The sequence below is a fragment of the Phoenix dactylifera genome, chromosome 4, assembly GCF_051530095.1.
Source record: "Phoenix dactylifera cultivar Ajwa chromosome 4, Ajwa_hap1_PhDact_Kaust_v1.1, whole genome shotgun sequence".
In the NCBI taxonomy this organism is placed as follows: domain Eukaryota; kingdom Viridiplantae; phylum Streptophyta; class Magnoliopsida; order Arecales; family Arecaceae; genus Phoenix; species Phoenix dactylifera.
The window spans coordinates 44,291,611-44,312,183 of NC_143193.1; the positions used below are offsets into that span (position 1 = coordinate 44,291,611).

At 46.0% G+C, this 20,573-nt stretch overlaps 1 protein-coding gene across 3 annotated transcripts in view; it reads right to left on the minus strand.

Annotated features, from left to right (window-relative positions):
• Positions 1 to 17,454, minus strand: part of LOC103719647 (Galactose oxidase/kelch repeat superfamily protein) — a 54,412-nt gene extending 36,958 nt beyond the window's left edge. Inside the window, exons 1-6 of one of the 3 annotated variants that reach the window (XM_039133776.3) lie at positions 17,208 to 17,454; positions 17,026 to 17,112; positions 16,237 to 16,305; positions 15,693 to 15,825; positions 15,548 to 15,594; positions 10,744 to 10,830 (exon numbers count right to left, since the gene is read on the minus strand). In XM_039133776.3, the coding sequence (XP_038989704.2) occupies positions 10,744 to 10,830; positions 15,548 to 15,594; positions 15,693 to 15,825; positions 16,237 to 16,305; positions 17,026 to 17,112; positions 17,208 to 17,339 (555 nt within the window). In that variant the 5' untranslated portion in view covers positions 17,340 to 17,454. The remainder of the gene's footprint in view (positions 1 to 10,743; positions 10,831 to 15,547; positions 15,595 to 15,692; positions 15,826 to 16,236; positions 16,306 to 17,025; positions 17,113 to 17,207) is intronic. The other 2 variants (XM_088720018.1, XM_088720017.2) reach the window with 2 other exon arrangements.
• Positions 17,455 to 20,573: the final 3,119 nt, after the last annotated feature.

A 20,573-nucleotide genomic window follows, 5' to 3' on the forward strand; every position in this document is an offset into this window, starting at 1 on the left:
TCTTTCAGCCCGGATTTCGTCTCGAAACTGCGGGACCGGAGGATAGGGCGACGCGGCCGCCCCCAGGTCGGATCGCGATCCACCGCGAGACGCTCTGGGCCGGCCTGCGGTTCCCTGTTCACGAGTTCGTGAACAATTTGCTGGTAGAGTATCAACTCGTCCCAACACAGCTTGCTCCGAACTCGTGGAGGACCATAATCGGGTTCTTGTCCTTGTGTCTTGCGCACGGGATCCCGACCTCGGTGAGTGTTTTCCGCCGGTGTTTTTTATTAAAGAAAAACCCGGCGGATGCGGGGTGGCTATACTTCGCCTTTCGGGGCGGTATGTCACTCTTACAGGGCGCCCCTTCCTCTATTCATGAGTGGAAGGGAAAATTTTTCTTTCTTGCGTCCGATGTGCCGTGGGGGTTCAACCCGAGGTGGGGGCACCCTCGGTTGAAGGCTCTCAATAGGCTCTCCGAGCCCTCGGGGAGGGAGCTGAGGGTCTTGGACTCCCTACGGGCCCTCGGGAAGGGATTCAACCTAACCGAGCTCCTACGGGAGGACGCCTTGGCGAGCGTGGGCTTGAGTTCGGCGCGCCCCGAGGGTAAGAGTAGTCGCATCGCTTTGTTTTTATCTGTTTTCTCTTCTCACTAACATTGGTCTGACGCTTGAGAAAATTTTTGGTTTCAGACATCCCCCACATGCCGACCAGCAACACGTCCCTCTTCTCTCGATTGAAGAGACGGGAGGCCGAGGCCGGGGGGCTATTCTCCAACCTCGGAAGAAGTCGAGGTCGGCCGGTGCTTCCACATCGGCCGGGACGGGAGGCCCGGAGGCGGGGGCCTCCACAATTGATCAGGGGCGGACACAGGCCGCCGGCGACGCGGGCCCAGCGGCCCCTCCTTGTCCCGCCTCCGTCGCGCAGCGGGAGGGGCCGACCGTAATCCGCTTACGGCGCCCGAGGCCTGAGCCGACCAGAGGCCCCGAAATCCCTAGCTCGGACGAGCCGAGCTCTTCAAGGGTTTTTAGGGAGGAGTCGGCCGAGCCAGGATCCCCACTCCTCGAGGGGAGCTCGGCCATCCACGACGCCGATGTCGCACGCGCCGTATTTCGGCGTGCGATGCTTCCAGCGGACCGGGCCGAGTTCCGGAACTTGCCGCTGGAAGAGGTTGTCGACGGTACTTACCGCAATACCGCTCGGATAAGCTACTTTCCCAATTTTTCTTAGACTACTGGCGAATATGTTATGTTTTCCAACTCGTAATCGCTTTACCCTTTTTCTCTTGCAGCATATCCACGAAGTCGACACCCTGGTATTCATTGCCCAAGGGTGTCAAGAAGAGACTCGGCAAGTCAGCCGGCAATTGGAGCTGGCTAAGAAGAAGATTGCCGAGTTGGGCGCGACGCTGGCCGAGGCCGAGGCGCGGAGGGAGGCCACTGAGGCCGGGCGCCTAGCTATGGTCGAGGTGCTTGAGGAAGAAAGGGCTGCCCACTCCTTGGCCAAGTCAGCTCTGCGCGCCTCGGAGGCGCGCCTAGGGGAGGTCCAATCCGAGGTCGCGGGCCTCAGGTACGAGGGCGGGGTCCTGCGCCTCAAGATCGAGCAACTGGAGGCTCGAGAAAGGAGGGCACTCGAGCGGGCCGAACATGCCGTAGACTCTTTCAAAGAATCGGAGGAGTTTCGCGACATGTTAGAGGAGGAAACCGTCGACGGGTTCCTCCGGGGCTTCGACAACTTCCGAAAGCAGATGGCCCGGATCTGCCCCCAGTTCGATCTTTCGACGATTCGTCCGAGGATGAGGCTGGGTTACAGCTCCGATTCGGACGACGTTCCCGCCGCCCTGGCATCCGAGGCGGAGTCGGCTGAGTTGGACGCAGCCGAGCCTGCGACGGCGGTGGCCGAGTTGGAGGGCGTTCCCGAGGCACCCGCCGAGGCCCCTGCCGCAGACCCCGAGCCCGTGCCCACCGAAGACCCTCCAGTCATCGCCATAGATGACCCCGAGGGTGACGCCGACGCGACCGCCGCCCCTTAGGACTTAGACTTATTTCTTCTTTCCATTGTAATCGAGGTCGGCCTTCAAGTTTTTGAATGGTCGACCTCCAATTCTGTACTTAGCCTTTTGGCATTTCATCAATGAAAAATTCCTTTTGTTACTTCATGTTTATCTCTCTTTGTCTTTCTTTGTTGTAAACGAGGCCGAGATTTTAACTTATTGTTTTACCGAGCTACTTGATAAAGGCATGTTCTTTTTTGGTTATGTTCCGCTTTCCTGAGTTCAGATTACACTAGCCAGAGGGAGCTCTGAGCTTAGATTTTTAGGAAACTTTCCTAAGTCCTGCAGCTCGGACTTAAAGATTACAGAGGTCGCCGTGTTTGGCTTTTGGATTCTTGAGGCACCGAGCTCGGGCCTCAGGCCTCCGAGCGGGGCCGTGCTAGACTTGCATAGGCCGCTATCTGGGGGTCTCGCCGATCTTTCGTGCTCGGCTTTTGGACCATAGGTCTATAGAAGGGTTAGTGATGTCCCCCGAAGAGGAGCCGATAATCAAATCGACGCCAGGGCTTTCATAGTTATCGCCCTCGGACCCAGCCGAGGTTTCGGCGAGCGGAGTCGAAACTTGTAGAGGATACGTCGGTTTTCTTGAGCTCGATCAGTACGCCCGCGGTCGAGGTTATCTTCATAGGTCGATATTGGAGTCTGTGTATGGGGGCCGAATTGGGCCCTTGTTTACGAAGACTTACATAAGTTGTCGTGGAGGTTCAGTAGACGGAGCATGCATAAGGTCAGTGGAAGATTAGTCTTAAACCGACTTGTAGGAGCAATCCGACCTTGGCCAAAATAAGGTCTCGACTTTAATCGAGATTTTGCTGGCAACACGCAGATAAATATAACAAGGCGAGCATCGAGTGGGATGTACCTTTTGCGCTTCCAAAGTTGCGCTCCTCGTAGCGGAGTAGGTTGCCCTATTTCCTCGCCAACTTTTCGGAATCATTCTTTGACTTTCGGAGAACTCGAGCTTCTCATGGGCCCGATGGCGCCCGCCGAGGTTGAAGGGGTTTGGGAATGCTCCATTAATCTGCGACTCTTCCCGAGGTCGAGGGAGTTTGGGACTCTACGGTCGGCCCTCGGGGCATCCCGACCTTAGTCGAGGAATCTTGCGTCAGGTCGATGGGTCTGGGAACGCTCTATCGACCTGCGATACATCCCGAGGTCGAGGGAGTTTGGGACTCTACGGTCGAACCTCGGGGCATCCCAACCTTAGTCGAGGAATCGTACGCTAGGTCGAAGGTTCTGAGAACGCTCTATCGACCTGCGACGCTTCCCGAGGTCGAGGAAATTTGGGACTCTATGGTCGACCCTCGGGGCATCTCGACCTTAGTCGAGGAACCGTACGTCAGGTCGATGGGTCTGGGAACGCTCTATCGACCTGCGACGCTTTCCGAGGTCGAGGGAGTTTGGGACTCTACGGTCGACCCTCGGGGCATCTCGACCTTAGTCGAGGAACCGTACGTCAGGTCGATGGGTCTGGGAACGCTCTATCGACCTACGACGCTTCCCGAGGTCGAGGGAGTTTGGGACTCTACGGTCGACCCTCGGGGCATCTCGACCTTAGTCGAGGAACCGTACATCAGGTCGATGGGTCTGGAAACGCTCTATCGACCTGCGACGCTTTCCGAGGTCGAGGGAGTTTGAGACTCTACGGTCGACCCTTGGGGCATCTCGACCTTAGTCGAGGAATCTTGCGTCAAGTCGATACTTTATCGTCCTGCGATACTTCCCGAAGTCGAGGGAGTTTGGGACTCTACGGTCGAGCCTCGAGGCATCCCGATCTTAATCGAGGAATCTGAGGATCACAAACGACCCGACATTAGAAGAAATAATCATAATTATTGGAATGGACGAATCATTTGTAAAAAGGAGACTGAGTCCATATTCCTGATTGTCTTGAACCCCTAGGGGTTTCATTGGTAGTACATTCGTAGATTCTCGGAGTTCCAGCTTCGCGGAATTGGAGTCCCTTCGAGGGATTTCAACTTGTATGCTCCGGGTCGTTGTACTCGGGCGATTTGATACGGCCCTTCCCAATTTGGGGCGAGCTTTCCCTGCTCAGTTGGCTGAGAAGCCTCGGCTCTCCTGAGGACGAGGTCCCCTACTTTGAAGAGCTTGGGCTTGGCTCTGGAGTTGTAGTATTGGGCTGTTTTCTGTTGGTATCTTGCCATACGGACCCGGGCAACCTCTCGTGTCTCTTCAACGAGATCCAGATTACTCCTGAGTCGGGAAGAGTTGGAGTCGGGGTCGTAGTGCTCCACCCTTGAAGAAGGGAGGCCGATTTCCAGCGGGATGACAGCCTCTGTGCCATACGCTAGGTTGAAGGAGGTCTCTCCTGTGGGCAATCGGAACGTGGTCCGGTATGCCCAGAGGACGTTGTACAAGTCCTCGACCCACTGTCCTTTGGATCGATCAAGCCTGGCCTTGAGTCCCTGCAAAATGGTACGATTAGTTACCTCAGTTTCCCCGTTTGTCTGGGGATGGGCGACCGAGGTGAAGCGGTGGTCGATGCCGAGCTCGGAGCAAAATTCTCTGAAGTGGACGTTGTCGAACTGCCGACCATTGTCAGATATAAGGATTCGGGGGAGTCCGAATCTGCAGATTATGGACTTCCACACGAAGTCCCGCATCTTTTGCTCGGTGATCCGGGCTACAGGTTCAGCTTCAACCCATTTGGTGAAGTAGTCGATGGAGACGACCAGAAATTTTCTTTGCCCGGTGGCCAGAGGAAAGGGCCCCAGAATGTCGATCCCCCACTGGGCAAACGGCCAGGGGGCGATGATTGAAGTTAGCAGGGCCGAAGGTCGGCGTTGGATGTTGGCACCGGTCGCACTTCCGAACGAAGTTCGTCGCATCCTTCTGGAGTGTGGGCCAGTAATATCCTTGCCGCAGGATCTTATAGGCTAACACCCGACCTCCCAGGTGATTTCCGCAAATTCCTTCATGGACTTCTCGGAGGGCATAGTCCGCCTCAGAGGGGCGGAGACATCTGAGAAGAGGAGAAGTGAATGATCAACGATAGAGCTTGTTTTCATATAGGACATACCGGGAAGCTTGGCGCTTGATCCGGCGAGCCTCTGTCTCATCATGAGGAAGGGTTCCGTCCTGGAGATAGCGGACAAACCCGTCGATCCAGCTCGGCTCGAAGTCGATGCACATGGTGGGTTCGGGTTCCTCCGTGCTGGGTGTCTGAAGATACTCGAGCGTTGTCTCCTTGGAAAGCTCGCTCATGCGGGAGGTCGCCAGTTTGGACAACTGGTCTGCCCTGAGATTCTCCGCTCTGGAAATGTGCTGGATGCTGAAAGAGCCCAAGGCAGACATGAGTTTCCGCACTTTTTGGAGATATTTTTGCATTGATGGCTCTTTTGCTTCAAAGTCTCCCTGGATCTGGCTCACTATCAGCTGGAAATCGCTGAAGGCCTTCAAGTCTTCCACTTTCAGTTCCTTCGCCAATTTGAGCCCAGCAATGAGAGCCTCATACTCTGCCTCGTTGTTTGAGGCCGGAAACTCGAGGCGCAAGGCTTGTTCGGCCACCACTCCGTCCGGGCTGGTGAGGATGAGTCCAGCTCCGCTACCCCCCGAAGTTGACGACCCGTCCGAATGTAGGACCCATGGTAGCCTCGGGGTTCCCCCCATGGATGCAGACGGTAGCTCGGGGTCGTCTGGCAAGGTGCATTCCACGAGGAAGTCGGCGAGTATTTGAGCTTTAATGGCCGGCCTGGGTCGATATTCGAAGTCGAATTCTCCGAGCTCGACCGCCCATTTGGCGATCCTCCCCGCACGATCTGACCTTTGCAATATTTGCTTCATAGGCTGGTCGGTCAGTATGACTATTGTATGTGCTTGAAAATAAGGCCGGAGTCTCCGAGCTGAGATGATAAGAGCAAAAATTGTCTTCTCAAGTTTTGAATATCGGTCTCAGCATCCCTGAGGACCCGGCTGATGTAGTAGACCGGTTTTTGGAGCTTGTCCTCTTCCCGGACCAGGACCGAGCTTACTGCGACCGGGGAGACGGCCAGGTATAAGTGAAGAACTTCGTCCCGCTGAGGCTTGGTGAGTAGCGGGGGAGAGGCCAGAAGGCTCCTGAGCTCTTCAAAGGTCTGCTGGCATTCTTCTGACCACAGGAAGTCCTTTGGCTGCTTAAGGATCTTGAAGAATAGGAGGCAGCGCTCAGCCGATCGGGAGACAAATCTCCCCAAGGCGGCCACCCGTCCGGTAAGCCGCTGCACCTCTTTGACTGTCTTCGGAGGCGTCATTTCTTGCAGCGCTCGGATCTTCTCGGGGTTGGCTTCAATTCCGCGCTGGGTCACTATGAAACCCAGGAATTTGCCCGAGGTAACTCCGAACGCGCACTTTGCTGGGTTGAGCTTCATTCGGTATCTCCTGAGCTTGGAGAACGTCTCGTTGAGGTCAGCTACATGGTGCTCCGTCGCTCGGCTCTTCACCAACATGTCATCCACATAAACTTCCATATTTCGGCCGATCTGGTCCTCAAAAATTTGGCTGACCAGCCTCTGATATGTGGCTCCAGCGTTCTTCAGACCGAAAGGCATCACCTTGTAGCAATAGGTGCCCTTGTTGGTGATGAAGGCCGTTTTCTCCTCGTCTTCTGGCGCCATTCGGATTTGATTATATCCCGAGAAGGCGTCCATGAAGGTCAGCAATTGATGTCCTGAGGTGGAATCGACGAGCTGGTCGATGCTTGGAAGGGGGAAACTGTCCTTCGGACAGGCCTTGTTCAGGTCGGTGTAGTCCACACACATGCGCTATTTTCCATTGGCCTTCTTTACGAGGACTACGTTGGCAAGCCAGTCTGGGTAGGAGACCTCCCGGATAAAGCCAGCTTCAAGGAGTTTATCCACTTCCTCGGCAGCAGCTCGTTGTCGTTCCGGGGCAGAGCCCCTTTTTTCTGCTTTACAGGTCTGCTGGTCGGCTTCACCTGGAGTCGATGGACCATGACCTCAGGGTCAATTCCCGGTACGTCCGCGGGCGACCAGGCGAAGACATCAGCATTGTCCCGCAGGAAGCTGACGAGGTGATCCCTCTCGCGGACGCCAAGGCCGGAGCCGACCTGCACAGTTAGCTCGGAAAAATTTTCTCGTAGGGAAACTTGAACAAGAAGCTCACCGGGCTCTACTTGCTTCTTCCAGAGGTTGTCCCTCGCGTCCAGGGTTTCTATGGGTAGCGAGGGGCCCGTTGCCTGAGTCGGCATCTCGGTTGGCAGCTTTACTCTGTGAGCCGCCATGTAGCACTGCTTGGCAACCAGCTGATCTCCTCGGACCTCGCCTACTCCTTGGCCGGTGGGGAATCGCATGAGCAGATGGCGGGTTGAGACCACGGCTCGAAGGGCATTTAGCCCTGGCCGCCCAAGGATGGCGTTGTAGGCTGAGGATAGACGGACCACAAGGAAGTCCGTCCTCACAGTGCTTTCCTGGGGAGCGAGGCCGACCGTAACAAGGAAGCTGATCTCACCCTCGACTGGGACCGAGTCTCCGGTGAACCCGACTAGTGGGGTATTAATTTTCCGGAGATGTCCTTTTCGCAACCCCATTTTTTGGTAGGCATGGTAGTACAAAACGTTGGCTGAACTTCCATTTTCAACTAGGACACGTTTTACATCAAACTTATTTACAATCATGGAGATGACCACAGCGTCATCGTGGGGGGTCTCAACCCCTTCCAAGTCCTCGTCCGAGAACGAAATAACTTCAGCAGTACGCGGGCGCTTCGGGGAGACTCCTTGGGCTGATCCTCCTACCGAGGCTCCTCCGATTACATTGATGGTGCCGGCGATAGGCCTGTTGTCGTCCGAATTTTCGGGCGGTGTGGCGTTTTCCGCTGGCCTCCTTTCCTCACGTCGGTTCCTTACGAACCGATTGAGTACTCCGCGGCGGATAAGCGCCTCTATCTCGTCTCGGAGCTGAAAGCAATCCTCCGTGTCGTGCCAGCGGTCTCGGTGGAAGCGGCAGTACTTTCTGGGATTGCAGGGAACTCCTGTATCCCGCATAGGAGGCGGAGGTCGGAAGAAATCCCGACCTTCGATTTCCATCAAAATCTCGGCCCGGGGAGCATTGACAGGTGTGTAATTCTCGTACCTCCCTAGGTACGTCCGAGGCCGTGGTGGGGACCTTGGTCGAGGTGGGGTCCTCCGTTGAGGTTGTCCCCGCTGCCGAGGCAGGCTCCTCAGTCGGGGGAGGTTCTTCTCTCGACGGGAGGATCGGCTTCTTTCTCGGCCGCGCTCCTCGCGGCGTTTCTTCTGCTTCCTTGAGGCGGGCTCAATCGCACCCCGCATGGAGGCGATTGCCTCCTCGGCCTTTGCATACTTCCGAGCTCGGGCCAGCATCTCGGTGAAGTCGGCCGGGAAGCTCTTCTCGATAGAGAAGAGGAATCGATAAGAGCGAACCCCAGTCTTTAGAGCCGACATGGCTATTGACTGGTCCAGCTCGCGAACTTCCCACGTGGCGACAGTAAAACGGTCTAGATACTCCTTGAGGGATTCCCCCTCCTTCTGCTTGATATCCAAGAGAGAGTCCGACATCCGCCGTTGGCGTCGGCTGGCAGCAAAATTGGTAGCAAACTGCCTGCTGAGTTGCTCGAAGGAAGATACCGTGCTCGGCTTTAGCCCAGAAAACCAAAGCCGAGCTGTCCCTCGAAGAGTCGCCGGGAAGGCCTTACAAAGTACGGCCTCCGAGGATCCTTGTAGGGCCATGAGAGCTCGGTAGCTCTCCAAGTGGTCGAGGGGGTCGGTGATTCCGCTGTAGGGCTCCACTTGAGGCATCTTAAACCTCGCGGGGACCGGCTCATCCTCGATCTGGCGGGAGAAGGGGGACTTGGTGGTGAATTCAAAATCCCCCTCTTGTCTTGCCTTCTTGCTGTGGAGCGCTTCGATCTGTCGCTCCAAGTGTTCGACTTTCCTGTCGAGCTCCCCAACCCGTGGAATCGTCACCGTGGTTTGCTCCGGCTCACGGTGGTCTGGGGCTGATTCGGCTTCAGAGGGTTGGGGTCTTCTGTTGAGACCTTCCCCCGGCAGCTCTCTCTGGAGGGAGGCCCGCCCTTCGTTGTTGGCCCTGGAGGAGCCATGAAGATTCTGGCCTGGGAGAATCGGGCCATTGGGAGGAAACTCCGGCAAGACCTGGGCCTGCGGGGGAAGCGCTGGTAAGGCCTCCTCGCGCCGCAGGCCTTGAACGGCAGCGGCCAGGGCCTGAACTTGCTGCACCAGAGCATTGAATTGCTCCGGCTGGACCTGGGGAACCGGGTCAGCCGGAGTAGGCGAATTCTGGACGGAGTGTCCAGGACTCTGTGGGGGACGCCGGGAGATATTGGAGGCTCCCTTACTTCTCAACTTCATGATCGCGACTCGGTCCCTTCCTCTAGTGCCAACTGTTGCTGGAAATTGGACCCGGGGGCGGTCGTCGGTCGAGGAGGGGGAGTGGCAGGTGGACACAGGGGAGTGGCGGTCCGTCGGCGGGCGGCGTCCTCCGTCGGGGTGCCTGCAGAAAAGCCGGTGGCCGGGTTTTCCGGCGCCGGCCCTCCGATGCTTAAGTCAAAGGGGGGCAATCTGTGTTTAAAGGAGAAAGAGGAGAATAGTGTCTCTTGAGTTTTCTGTGTCCAACCCCCCTTTGAGAAGCAAGGGTTCCCTTTTATAGGGGGGTCGGTTTACCTGCGATGTGATGGAGCGAGACCGTCGTACGGCTCGGCATGTTGCTTGGACTGGCACACGATCAGGTGAATCATTACATTGATGTCGGAGATGAAGCCGTCGTACGACCCGAGCTGGCACGTGATCAGGTGAATCATTGCATTGATGTCGGAGGTAATGCCGAGATCAGAGACTTATCACGGTTGACTGGACTCCGCTGAGCTGATTTGCCGTGGAGAGCCGTGGGTCCGTAGATAATAGGGGCCATGCGCATTAATTGTTGAGTAGGCCGGAGGTGCGCATTAATTGTTGAGTGGGCCGGAGATTCGCATTAATTGTTGAGTGAACCGGGGGTTTGCAGAGGTCATGCGCAATAAATGCTGGGACAGTGGCAGGATATGGCCCTCGGCCGGACCTCGGAGGGGTACGACCGTAGTAGGTGGTCGACAAGGACAGACCTCTGGGGTCGGAAATTCTCCAGGTCGGAGGTTCTGAGGTCGGACGTTCCGAGGTCGGACGCCGACCTCAGTCGTCCAAGGTCGGCGGCTATGCGGCTTCTTAGGGGCGGGGTTACTATATTGCTGGGGGAAAACCGTATTCCCCCAACACAAACCTAAATAGAATAAGTATATACTAAACATGAATAGATGAATTGTTATGCAACATTAATATATACAAAAATTTTATACTTTACATAATCAAAATATATGCTATAGTCAAAAACCATTAAAAAAAAATTATTAGTCAATAGTAATTTGAAATTGTTAGACCTAGAACCCACTTGCTTCCTAAAAAATAAAAGAAAAAATATGAAAGCTTTTTGTAAAACATAGTAGTTAGGTGGATTTGTTCTTCTTGTTGCTTGCTCTAGGCATTTGTTGCCTCTAAACATTTCTCCTTCATGCATGGAACCTTTTCACCTCCATTCACCTATGCAATTTAAATTTTACTAGCATAAAGAAATGCAAAAAATCTTTTTCCTTTCTCCTTTCATTTCTTTTCTTTGGAGGGTGAGGATGCAAAGGATTATTATTTGTTACAAAGTTTACAATAAAAAAATTAGAATTTTGAAGCATACCATGCGATGTCCTGAGCGTGCACTTGGACATCCTTTAATAAGTAGTTGTTCCCATTGATTAGTTTTCAAATCAAACATCCAAAAATCCTGCAGCATGAAGTTCAATCAAGGAGCTAGTTATAATGGTAAAATTATTCCAGGTTTTGTGAATATCAAAAAACAAGAGAGCTTAAATTAAAAGAATTATCATGTATGGGTCTCTATCAAGATATACCCCCACCTAATGTAATTCTGATTTTAGATAATAATATCTAGAGGTACCACCCATATCTCATAATGGATAACATTGATTGCAATTAAGAGAATTGTATCTAACAAACATAAACAATGCAATGATTAGAAAGTATGCAAACAAGATGTGAATAAGAACGGAGCTGAAATGTGTGTGTATGCGCTTGCAAACATTGGTTGCATGGCATATAAAAATTACAAAGTTCTAGGGCAGAGGTCATTACAATATCTAGACAAACAAAGAAGACGTTGTATCAATAGAGTCATAACATGTTGAACATTGACCCATATCAGACATACAACCCTGTTTAGGCCTACAAACTAATGAAATATGCTAACATGTTCAGGAAACAAATCAATTACATATCAAGATAATTATATCTTGACCTATCATCAACACAAACCTAACCTTTTTAAAAGAAAAAAATCATTAAGGATATCTTAACAACTTGATGCAAGGGACCATTGCTTGGTGCAGTAGTAAAGGCTTGGACTGCTAAGTGTGGTGGCATGGCTTCGAGTCCAGGGGCAGCCACCTTTTGTAAAAAATGCCAAAGGTTTGGCATGTCCCTGACTCCCCCTCCCAAGACCCTGGGTTGTTGAGAACATAACTGGGTAATGTGGTAATAGCTTGAGGTAATACACGATTAGAAAACACAAAAACAATATACAATGCTTAAAGTTGATTTGCATAATACATATCCCATGTTATCGGTTGTCCTACATGAAATGGTAATAAGAATAACATTTAGAAGTCAACATGAGTATCTCATTTGCTAGACTTTGACTTTCCACCATGCCAACAAATTTAGTCTAATATATATACCGTTGTTAACTAGGTTGTCCATAAAAAGAGCAAATCATGTCAAGAGTGTTCACAAATTCGCCCAACAACTATATGAGACCACTTCTGAATTTTCTGTATCCAACATAGCAAGCATCAAGACAGACTCCTAAAGACATGATAATGAAAGTTTTGGTTATATATTAGACAATTTCTGAATGGTCGATCGACAATGAGTTTGAGAGGCACCTAAAAGAGATTATTATATAATGTGACAATGTCTTATACATATTTATATTGCACTTGCAAGCTTCAAAAGAAGGGCCAAAGGTTAGTGAGATTGTATATATTATGCTTTTGTCCAATAGAGGATCCCATTCCATATTGACAACAAAACCACGTTTTAAATATATTCCAACTGAATTCAAGCCAGGTTCAAGCATGTATGCATGCATAAACACATACATATATGCACACATGCATGCATAAACACATACATATATGCACACATGCAAAAAGCTGGATGTGTTGTGTATGCTTATCTATGCCTATCTGTGAATGTTTTATATATGATATCAAAAGCCTGTAAGTACATATATATGAATATATAGCCTTTTGTATGCACACATAAATGTATATCTAAATGAATTTATGCATATTTTCAAGCGTATATGATTATAGATATGTGGAACAAGGGTTCAAATCTCATCAATTAGTACTATATCTGTGAGAACCCATGCGGGCGTGTATTTAGTCCCACATCGGTTATTCGCTGGGTAGATCTTGGGTACTTATACAGGATCAAGCAACCCAAATAATAACTTCCGGCTAGCCATTTTGGGTGAGATCCTGAGTTGTTACAAATGGTATCAGAGCGGACCCGGCTCATAACCTATGTGGATTAGGGGACACTGCAGCACGGATCCATTGGGGCTGACCACGGGCCAATCGTGGTATTTGTGATTAGATTTGAACCCTTAACCTGACGAGGACGTCAGGATTTAAACGGGGGGAGTATGTGAGGATCCGTACGGGCGTGTGTTTAGTCCCACATCGGTTGTTCGCTGGGTAGATCTTGGGTACTTATACAGGATCTAGAAACCCAAATAATACCTTCCGGCTAGCCATTTTGGGTGAGAATCTGGATTGTTACAAATGGTATCAGAGCAGACCCGGCCCATAACCTATGTGGACTAGGGGACACTGCAGCACGGATCCATTGGGGCTGACCACGGGCCAATCGTGGTATTTGTGATTAGATTGAATAGATATGAACCCTTAGCCTGACGAGGACGTCAGGGCTTGAACGGGAGGAGTATGTGAGAACCCGTGGGGACGTGTATTTAGTCCCACATCGGTTATTCACTGGGTAGATCTTGGGTACTTATACAGGATCAAGGAACCCAAATAATAACTTCCGGCTAGCTATTTTGGGTGAGATCCTGGGTTGTTACAATATCGCTGGCTGATAAGCAATGCACCATATCACAAGTTGCATCAACAAAGGGCATCGACTGCTATCCTTCAATATGGGTGGTATATCTCTAGCGCAAGCCTATTTTGCTTCTAAAAATATTATGTTGCCTTTTTTGCTTATGTCCTATTGTTTTATTGCTAAGCTTTTGCAGAAATATAGTAACTGTATTAATTTAAATTCCCTAGTCATTATCTGATGTGTGTTGAAGTTTTTCTATGTCTAAGTTAGTACATAACTTGCAATTTAACTACACCAAAAAACTATGCATACATCATAAATAACATGCAACTAGGTTACTAGAAATCAATAAATTAATGAATGATATTGAAGATTTTTTTAAATGCATTCAAGATGAATTTGTCAACTACTAGCACTGTTTGAGTTTTGACAAATGAACAAAGGAAGAGTACATTACCATTTCATTGAACAACAAAGATTGTTTTTGAATTTAGACAGAGAATGTGGTCCTTCACCTCAATGTATATTCACATAATCATGGTCTATTGTACTGCCCTGTATCACCCGATACCGGATATACCATACAGTACCGAAAGAAAACTGGTACAAACTCAACTTTGAGTCGGTAAAAACTCCATACAATCTCGTATCGTAACGTACCGACCTGTATTGAAGCGTACCAAGGTGCATACCAACCATATCGTACTGAACCAATAAGTTACCGATACGGTACCCAGTACTGAGATTACGGACCTTGCACATAATACTTAATTATGAATATTTCTTGAAGCCCAAAGTGTTCTTTATCATCATTTTAGTTGAAATGCTTTGATAACTAAGATCATGACTTTTCTTACTGGACTTCAGATTTTTGCAATGTTTGGAAAAAAAATAGAAATTATAATCCTTTAAGATTTCAGAAATACTTTAGCTTGTAAAGTTAAAAAATCAAGAATTATTCTTGACAAATTTGGATTTTTGAATTTTTCTTATTTAACTCAAATAGGGGTTTATCCTTTATATAATATGTTAAGTAATGGACATTTACTTAAATGATATTATGCAAATAAATTTGTATTTATAGTCTCTATTTGCTTCTCAGTAGGGTGCCTGCCACCTAGTTGTTCCAACATTCAAATGGTGGACAAAAACAAGAACGAACAACAAAAATTAGTTTGGATATATTATGGATCAGTACTGAATGGTTTCAATAAATAATGGACCACTCTAGGCCTCATTGCGCAGATCTACTCTAGTACACCTAAATTCCACTGTTCTAGCCCAATTCAACAAGAAGTGTGGTGTGTTAGTCCCTACCATACCATCTTAAGGCGGATAAAGTACATGTCGACCAGTTCAAGGTTGCTACTACTTATCAGTTGCTACAGTCTAATTTGATCATTTTTTCAATCCTTGATGCATATATACCTAAGCAATGCCCGCAAAAGCGATATCAAGTAGTCTTGTTATATTATCAATTCAATACGAAGCCAACGGTACACATCCCATACCCACATAGGCTCCCAACATTTTTTCTCACTCCTAGACACGATACGCCCGAAATCATATGATATGAAATGGAACCAAGCAGTACGAATGTTCTGCTCGGTTCGGACTGGTATCAACTGTTTTGGCTCATATATTGAACTGAACCTCGACATCATACTAGTATCCTAACGATGCAAGTAGTACAGATGGTACAGCAAAAATGCACCAAAATATATGCATTGATCTATACATAAACATATGAATTTATGCACACGCACATATGGATGGACACGTGTACATAAATAAATAATTATACACATGTATGTATATATATACATATTATGTTATATACCTATACACCTGTAAAGACAAGCAAATTACAATAAGATTTATTGAAACTGACCTCAAATCCCATCATCGGTTTAAAGATGGAGATTCCAAAACAAAGATTGAAACTATTGAATGTGACCTCATGATAGGCCCTCTCTCTCTCTCCTTATACACACACACACACACACAAAGTAAGAGATATGTGCAATCACAATATACAAATACACATATATATACACACACACAAACATACAAACACATAAACATATCTATGCTATATATAAAAGCATGAATAAATTTTGTTTGTACAGTCTAGTGCGACAGCAAGCTATCTACCTCAAAAAAAAAATGATTCCCCAAGGCAAATTTCAAATTTGTAGGTCTATGTCCATATAACGTTGTTCAATGATTAAGTTATATTAGAATGCTTCACTTTCCAAACTGATCTCTACAATAGAAAACAGTAAATGTTGAATGCCAAACAACAGATGATAAAATGGCTATGGCATAAAAGGATACCTAAGACAAAATGGTACCTTATAATGATGGAAACGTTCCTGGTTTGGAGATGTAAATTCACCACCTGAAAAAAAAAATAGATATGTCACATTAAAAACTTGGTTAATAAGATTATTATTGCCAAATTTTAAAAAAAAAATCTGCCAAGCTTAAGTCAGTTACCAAATATGTAAATATTATTTTTCCATGCAACTGCCTGATGAGCACTACGAGGAGGTGGACTATTAGGACTTGATACTAATTTCCATTCATTTTTTTCTACATCATAGCGATAAAGATCACCATAAACAAATGTCTGCAGCAACAAACTAATCAATTAACCTTTGACACAAATATTAATATTTGAAATTCAGGTTATTACCAAAAGATTTTGGACATAAAATAGGAAAATATGAGGAGGCTAAGCAAGAGTCTAATTTCTTCTGTGGTTGAGTACCATCTCAATTATGAGCCATGTGAAGAAGACAGAGGAAAAAAAAAGTGTGCATGTTTTATAAATGCATGAATGAGAAACATTTTACAGGGAAAGTGACAGCATTTTTGTGTAAAAATACTACACTTATCAGGAAAACAAGGAAAACTATTGTCACTTTTTCCTTTCTCTAAGAGAAATGATGTTTGATAAAGCATTTGTACTTCTACCTTTGCTAAGAATACACAACCAAGTAATTTGACCACATCATTTAACTGAATAACAAATTCTCACCTTGTTACCATTGTAAAATTCTCCACCATACAAAATCAACTCTATCTCTTTCAATGGATTAATTGTCAACTACAGGAGGACAACAAAAGCATTAGGTATATCACAAAACACAACTATTATATATAAATATATATATATATATATATATACAAACATACATGCATATATAGAACCACATAAATATCCACTAAACCTTATCCCGACTATTTGGCTTTGGCTTTGCCTATTAAGGAACATCATACATTCAAAAAATCTTACGGAAGGGATATAAAACACACACACACACACATACAAATCCTACGGAAGGGATATAAAACACACACACCCCCCACACCCACCAGTAAACTTTATCCCAACTATTTGGCTTTCGCTTTGCGTGTGCGTGATGTGTGCAAGTTCATTGAACAGCAATTGAGACTGCTGATGTGAGGTATTAACCTCAAGATTCAGAAATAATTACTTTCAACTATAATCTTCCAGAATTATATCAGAAACAACTCGAATTTTCATAAAAAGATCGTTTTTAAGAGTAGGCTGAAGTCAGCCTCACGATTCATAGCTTCACGAATCCTCACAAGTTGACAGATTTTTTGAGTCCAAGACAACAAAGAACAGCAATACACCAAAAAAAAGAGAAGAAAAGGCTTCTTCTTTTTTTTTGCTTTGTAACAAAAGAATTCATTAATAGGGGTCATTCGAGCCAAGAAATACAGAAAAAGCATCTACTGTCGATTCAAAATGAAAACTTTTTCTCTTTTTTAGCATTTTCTCCACCAGAACCCAACTCACCGAACAGTTGGAACGAGGAGAAGGGGCGGGAACGTTCTCCTCCACATGGACTTCCTTCTTCTTGGCCTCTTCCTTCTGTATACTTTTCTACACCAAAACCAAAGGAGAACCACAGACGCGAAAGACTTAGGGTCGGACAAAGGGAAAGAAGCTAGGGTTTAAGGAGGGGTTTGAGAGATTACTAGTATGGCATCGATGTCGTCTTCTGTGGAGACCTTGCGGCTCTCCCGGCGGGCTCTCTTCTCCTCGGATTTGGACGTCTTCCTCTCCGTCTTCTCCTTCCCCCTCCCCGGCTTCTTCGTCTTCTTCCCCATCTCTTCTTCTTCTTCGCCTGCTCGGGAACGCAGATAGGAAGAGAGAGAGAGAGAGAGAGAGAGAGAGAGAGAGAGAGAGGTGTTGCGGCTCGGTTCTGCCGACTCTCCTCTTCGTCGCACAGGTAAAATAACCTAGACCCGGTTCCGTATTAGGTTTGCAGGTGGACCGGCTCGCGTTGGGTCGGCAAGGAGCGCATTTGGACCAAAAAAAATTGCAAGGCAGCGGAAGAGAGTATTTTAATTGGAGAGGGGAAAATTTTGATTCGAAAGAATATATTTTAGTGTTATTTTATTTTTTTTGTTTCCTTGAATAAATTCAGTGCAAGATGAATTAATTGGTTAAATTAAATTATGCATGTTTTAAAAATATTATGTTTGGTTCTAATAGTGAAGGGCTGGGACTATTCATTATATAAGTGGTATATATAACTATTCCTTAAGATTGACGAGGATTTCAGTTATTGAGCACAATTTTTTATCTATTTTAGACGGTGTTTCTTCTTTTTCTAGTCAGTCTTTGCTTCAATTTAGAGATATTTAGACCATATTATGTATTTGAAATATTTTATATATTTGAAGATCTATTTAGACTTGACTTAAACTTTTTTTTAAAGTATTATTCAATTTTTAGGAAAATAGAAATTAGGGTAAAGATGTTCAAAGTTTCTTAATAATATAGTAATCGAGGGTCATACCAAAGATGTTTCCGAAATGCAAAAAATTAGTGATCAAAAGACAAAACCATACCGGATTGATCAAGTCAATAGGCAAATATGCTTAAGTTCGGTGCCTTTCAAGAAAGAACTTAAGTTTACAATGAAAGAAATAAAGAAAAGACTACAAAATATAATGACTCACAAATAATAAGATGAAAAATAATTAAATATAAATGCACATTGTTTGGAACGATTTGAATACATCTTAGTTAATCTCCAAGATGGAATAACCATATCTTCATATTAAAAAATAATATAAGAGCCGTGGATGAAGAATCCTCAGCACATTTATTGCTACAAAAACAGTTGTAGTGGTTGAAAAGTGTGGAAAAGACATTTTTATTATTATCTACACCTTTTGTTTGTATTTTTCCTAATCGCTCAAGGAACCTATTTGAAGGATGTTCAAACCACTCAAAAATGCTTAATCTTGTATTATCCTCTAACTCCTTGGCTATGATAAACTCCTTAAATGACCGAGGTTACATCTTTCTCACTTGATATCCTTTAGCCATGACATTAGATATGTTGTTCCTTTGTCCATGTCATTGGATATGTGGCTTTGTTTATTTTTAGGGTAAACAAAATAAGAAAAATTGAGTTCACCATCTATATCAAGTGTAACAAGGGTGTAGAGTTCTATAAAACTAGAGTGTAAAGTACCATGACCACATGCTTTGAAACCCTCTACCAAATAATTTGGTGAGCTATTATCCATTAAAGATGTCACGTATTGGTATGCTGATCCCCTTTCAATTTTTGCAAATCAACATATTCAAACATGATGGCCTCTAGTAGGACATATGTTCATGCCATCACATATCCAACACTATCTCCTTGGTAGTTTTCCTTATCGGGTAGGTTGGAGCCTCAGGTAGAGTAATTATGGAGCCCCCACCTATTTTTTATTTGGTTGCCTTTTTCTGAATATTCCTCAAATCCCCACACTAGGAAAGATAATAGTGCTAAACATGGAAGACATAAATGTCTAAAAATGACTCATAGCTAGTTCAAGCATGATATACAAGTTTATAGAAAGCATATATGAATGAGCACAACACTCGACACATGTCAAGATAGTGACAATGCTTATAAGGTGGTGCCTCGTACAAGTACAAGGAGTATAACAAACAAAAGTACATCATTGTTATTTTATATATGAACATGTGCAAGTAGTTGTAGTCTTTGCTATACTGATCTCTTTTAGAAATCTTTTTAGCACAATGATCATAAGTAGGAAATACATCACTAGAAACCCATAAGAAATAAAATAAAAAAATTTGGATGAGAAGCATGCAAAAGGGCACGTGGCGGATCAAAAGCTCTCAATATTGGTCATAGGTCAGCCATTAAGTGGCAAGGATGTTTAGTATTTTTCTAGTTAGTGCATGATTCCCTTCAATAAGACTAATTGCGAATGTAGAGCCCCTACCCCCTAGCCATCTCAAGATGAATTTTGACGGAAGCTTGCCAAGTGCGATGATAGAGCTGGAGCTGCTTTTGTGATTGGGGACTAGGACTCCAGGTTGATCGCGGCAGGGGGGTGACATTCCTTCGAGGCATCAGCCATTGGGGCAGAGCTCCGAGCAGCGTGACAGGGTATCTCCTATACGAGACAAGTGTTAGGGGCTGGGAGCATCATCCTTAAGGGGGACTCAACCGTGGTGATTGAGTGAATACTGGATGAGGGGAGGAAAGGATCAGAATATCCGCTCCTACGAGACATATGATAGTTAGCGAGGGAGTGTGATGCCTTCTAAGCAATGCACGTTTACTGAGAAGTGAATAAGGTTGCTAACTAGGTTGCCTCTTACGCTGCGCATCACTCCGGCAAGTTCCTTTGGACTCAGAGTTCTACTGTTCCTTCTCAACTGGGCTATCTTCTTTCTCTTGACACTGCTGGTTGTACTCACGCAAGATTAGTATGAGTAGCCAATGTATCAAAAAAAAAAGAGGAGAGCCCATATGGATGGTTTATATATTTTTTTAATAGAATGGTCCACAGGCAATGGGCTACCCTAATATCTTTAAATATCCAAAATTTGGTAAAGAACCTCATGGAAGTGGAAGACCATACGAATCTTCTATATGAATTCTTTTTTTGTACATTTCTTAATAGGGAGTGGAAGACCACACGAATCTTCTCTATGAATTTCTTTTTTGTACATTTCTTAATAGGGAGAGTTTTTTATCCTTTGGCACCATCTATTTGGAAGTCTTGTGCTCTTAATAAATTCAAGGTATTTGTGAAGTTTAACATAATTCTTTGTTATTATAGGAATAATTCAAAAGACCTTTATGCAATAGATTTTGAGAACTCAAATAACTAAAAATTTCTAAAACTTAGGCCACGACAGGTTTTAATTAGTCAAAAAAATCTAATTAGTGTTCTATTTTTTTCTTTTTTCTTTTTTCTTTTATGGATGACGATGATTACTAGATAGAAACATGATGTTCGCTTTCCCAATTTTAAATCCAACAGAATTAGGTTGGATTTTCTATTGGAAACCTAGATTGG